The sequence below is a fragment of the Aethalodelphis obliquidens genome, unplaced genomic scaffold (genome assembly GCF_003676395.1).
Source record: "Aethalodelphis obliquidens isolate GAN/ISIS:26980383/991018 unplaced genomic scaffold, ASM367639v1 scaffold3, whole genome shotgun sequence".
Taxonomy (NCBI): Eukaryota; Metazoa; Chordata; class Mammalia; order Artiodactyla; family Delphinidae; genus Aethalodelphis; species Aethalodelphis obliquidens.
In genome coordinates this window covers 73546547-73550950 of record NW_020837947.1, presented here as the reverse complement: position 1 = coordinate 73550950, position 4404 = coordinate 73546547, and the positions used below count along the sequence as shown (strand labels likewise).

The following is a 4404-nucleotide window of genomic DNA, read 5'->3' as shown; positions in this document are numbered from 1 at the left end:
AGTTGGGCTTATGATTAAAAATTTAACTTCCAGGGGCTTCCCTGGTGGCGCAGTGGTTGAGAGTCCGCCTGCCGATGCAGGGGACACGGGTTCGTGCCCCGGTCCGGGAGGATCCCACATGCTGCGGAGCAGCTGGGCCCATGAGCCATAGCCGCTGAGCCTGCGCGTCCGGAGCCTGTGCTCCGCAACAGGAGAGGCCACAACAGTGAGAGGCCCGCGTAGCGCACACACACACACACACACACACACACACACACACACACACACAGATTTATTTTCTAAAACATCTTGTCTTTATTCCTCAAGAGAACTGGCTGAAGGCACAATGGAGAAGCTGCTTTCAGCTGAACATATCAGGGTGACCACGTGAGAGCCCACGTCTAATGTGTGAGAGCCTACGTCTAATGTGTAGCTTTATTGCTGCCCTTGATATAAGAAGATGGGAGAGATATACATTGTAGATATAATTGTGTTACTCTTTCTCTTAAGATGCCTCCTTGGATTCCTTTTACTTACAGGGAAAAGTCACAGTTGTTTGGCCAGGTTTTTCAGGCCCTTCCAATCTGTCCAGCGTCACCTTCAGCACATCTTGTACTTTAACTCTTTTACTTCTTCATAGGTCCCTGGGCCTTTTATGCTATTCACCCCTGCTGTACATTTTAGACCTATGTCTTTCTCTTCTTTCTACCCAACACAATCCCATTCATCTTTTTTTTTTTTAATAACCTTGACATATACTTTTTTTTTCAATTTATTTTTTATTTTTGGCTGTATTGGGTCTCCGTTGCTGTGTGCAGGCTTTCTTTAGTTGTGTCGAGCGGGGACTACTCTTCATTGCGGTGCACGGGCTTCTCATTGCGGTGGCTTCTCTTGTTGCAGAGCACGGGCTCTAGTGTGCGGGCTTCAGTAGTTGTGGCGCACGGGCTTAGTTGCTGCATGACATGTGGGATCTTCCCGGACCAGGGCTCGAACGCATGTCCCACGCATTGGCAGGCGGATTCTTAACTACTGCGCCACCAGGGAAGTCCCTCCCATTCATCTCTTGAGGGTCAGTTCAAGTTTCTCTTTCTCTGGGAGCCTTCTTTGCTTCTTCTAAGTAGAATTGGCTGATCCTTTCTTTGTCTGACTCACATTCTTAGTTAATATCACTATTCTTACCCTTAAAGAATTGCTCTGTATTTATTTGGCTATGGTCTGTTTCACCTAACTCATTGCTAGTGTTGCTTGAGGGTAGAGATTGTCTTAATCATTTTTTGTATCTTCTTTGATATGCACAGTGCCTGGCAAATGGTAGATTTTTTTCTTATTGGTGGGGCATAGCATGGGACTGGTCAGCTCTTTTGAGATTTAAGCCATAGGATTTGTTTCATTGGCACCTGGTTAAACCTCGGTGCTTCTTAATACCAGTTGCTCATTGGAACACATGGAGAGCTTTGGAAAAATTTCCAGTGTGTGAGCTTAGGGACATTGACTGCACCTAATCTCATGGATTTGGATTCAGTTTGTTTTAAGTGGAGTCCAGGGGTTGTTAATAATACCAGTAAGTGCTTACGTAGCTCTTACTATATAAGGCACTGTTTCAGGCACTGTTTACTTACATTAATTTATAGGCATTTTTTTTTTTTTGAAAGCCAATGTTGAGAACCACTCCAGTCTGGCTAAATGGCAAGAAAATATAATTACTGAGGTTGAAGTAAAATAATGACACATAATGATACAACCAAGCTGGATTCTTTTAGCAGAGCCTATTTATTTGTTTGTTTGTTTTAGTTTTTAATTAAATAGGGGAGTAAAAAACCAATCCCAATGTGTGCAACTGTGATGAGTTGTGGTTAGACCAGAAAAAATTTTCAGTGACTGCAGGAAGAATTCAGATCGCAGAAAGAGATGTTAAACATTAAGAATCACTTTTCTAGTTGAAGGTCCAACTCTCATGAGACAGCATTTTATTAACCAATTTCCCATAAAAGTTTGTCTTTGCTCACTGGAGCTTTTCACTTTCAAAATGGAAGGGCTAATTTGACTGGACATCTTTGCAGCTATTTAAAGGAAGTGTAACATCTGGAAAAAAAGAGACTGTAATGATGAAAGTAAAGTGGTATTATAAGAGATTGGACTGAAAATGGTCTTAGGTTAAAATAGTAAGTGTAGAACAGTAAAAGGGGGATTTTATGTACCATATTTAATTATGAAAAGACTTTTTTCATATAAAACATATTATAAAAATCGTTTGCTTTTGCATTAAAACACATTTTTCTAGCTGTCTTAAGGAACATGATTAGTATGGTTCGGGCCACCCTCAGTACTGCACCTACCTTCCTTACTAACCTTTTTGGTGCTTTTCTCTTTCCTCCCATCCATCCTTCATGCCTGCCAGTTATCTGTCATCACCTACCCAGGCGGTGCATGGAGGGTTAACCTCAGTGAGGCAAGGCACACGTGGTCCTGGGCCTGTAATAAACCTGCCCACTTGGGTGGTACCGGGAGTGGGGAGAAGAGTGTCACAAAATTCAGTGTCTACAGAGCAAGGCAACAGGGAGTCATTTGATGGCAGCCATTGGGTATCAATGGAAGCTGGAAAAACATGACCACATGGAAGCCCGATCAAGCGAGACTGGAAGATGGACCCAGACAGTAGAAGAGAAGTCATGTCTGCCAGGCCATAGCCATAGCAAGTTGGATTTTACTTCCTGTGGTGAGCGAGTGTCGTTTCAGGGATCAGTCTCCACCCCATATGTCCTGAGGTCAATAGGGCTATAAATAAAGTGAATAAACCAGGGCCTAATTACTAGAGTTGAGAATAAGGTGGATGTGGTCTTAAAATAAGACAAACTGTTTTTAACCCTTAGGCACAAACTGAGAGGCAAGTAAGTCAGAAAAGTGACTTGATCCTAGGTCTCAGAATCAAACCAGGGTTCCTTAAGGGACCAGGTTTTACCTATAGGTGATGATGGTCAAGTAGTTTAGATGTAGGTAGAAGATGGATGCAGTGTTTGAGGTACAGACAAAGTCCATCTTCTTAACACCTAACTCTGGTCTTTCTGATCCATTTTCTTCAATTGTTTCCTACAGATTACAGAATAAACCAGTCTCATTAATCTGACATGTAGGCTTTCTATAATCTGGTTTCAACTATTTTATTTATTTTTTCACTTTTCCTTATCATATCTTCTTCCCCCAGCTCCTATACCTACTTGCTTTGCATAGAGCCTACAATTCTATAATCCAGACTAGTTAAATAGTTTTCTTTGTCTGAACACACCATATACTTTACTGGCTTGATGCTTTTCTCAAAATTTTCTCCTTCTTATCTACCCATTATGTAGAAACCATCCTAAATACCAAATGTTGGCAGTAATTTATTTTTTCTCTCTTTATTTCCCCACCTCTACCACTGACATGGCTTTTCAAGTGAAGTCTTATGTTGGTGTGATTCATCTTAATGTTTCTCATGAAGCCCAGTATAGTGGGAAAGACAAAAACAGAGGTTTCTAAAGACCCAACTTACTGACCGTATTTTTGACATTACATATATTTTAAAAATCACATTGGATCACGCTGCCGGCGTGCAAGATGGCGGTGAAGAAAGACAAGAAGCCTAAGAAGTCAACTTGGAAGTTTAATCTGGACCTTACTCATCCAGTAGAAGATGGAATTTTTGGTTCTGGAAATTTTGAACAGTTTCTATGGGAGAAGGTTAAAGTGAATGGAAAAACCGGATATCTTGGGAATGTCGTTCACATTGAATGCTTCAAGAATAAAATCACAGTTGTTTCTGAGAAACAGTTCTCTAAAAGGTATTTGAAACACCTTCCCAAGAAATACCTTCAAAAGAGCAATCTTCGTCATTGGCTTCGTGTGGTCGCATCTGACAAGGAGACTTATGAACTTCGTTACTTGCAGATTAGTCAAGATGAAGATGGGTCCGAGTCTGAGGACTAGATGAAGCCATCCCTTTCAGGGCTTTGCTTGCTAACAAAACAAATGAAGTATACAAGAAAACATCTTGAAATGGACCTTTAGTTTATCAGTGAATAAAAAACATGACTCTGTCTGTTAAGCATTCATCTCTTTGATTTAAGTGTATGCTGTTTATATGGTGCTGGCTTTCCTTTAATACTTAAAAAAAATTTTATTGGGGTGTGGTTGATTTACAATGTTGTGTTTTGGGTGTACAGCAAAGTGAATCAGTTACACACATGCACTCCTTTTCTTTTTTAAGATTCTTTTCCCATATAGGCCATTACGGAGTATTGAGTAGAGTTCCCTGTGCTATGCGGCAGGTTCTTATTGGTTATCTGTTTTATGTATGGTAGTGGGTACATGTCAGTCCCAATCTCCCAGTTTATCCCCCCGCCCTTATCCCCTGGTAGCCATAAGTTTGTTTTCTACATCTGTTACTCT

At 41.0% G+C, this 4404-nt stretch overlaps 1 protein-coding gene across 1 annotated transcript; it reads left to right on the top strand.

Annotated features, from left to right (window-relative positions):
* The first annotated feature begins 2401 nt into the window (after positions 1–2401).
* On the top strand, positions 2402–4053 carry LOC113606139 (60S ribosomal protein L22-like 1). Its single transcript, XM_027080138.1, has one exon. It carries the CDS (start codon positions 3574–3576, stop codon positions 3940–3942), a length of 369 nt encoding a protein of 122 aa, XP_026935939.1. The 5' UTR covers positions 2402–3573; the 3' UTR covers positions 3943–4053.
* Positions 4054–4404: the final 351 nt, after the last annotated feature.

Excerpts from the sequence above, each read along its gene's own strand:
- LOC113606139 (XM_027080138.1), top strand. The coding sequence starts at position 3,574 with ATGGCGGTGAAGAAAGACAAGAAGCCTAAGAAGTCAACTTGGAAGTTT.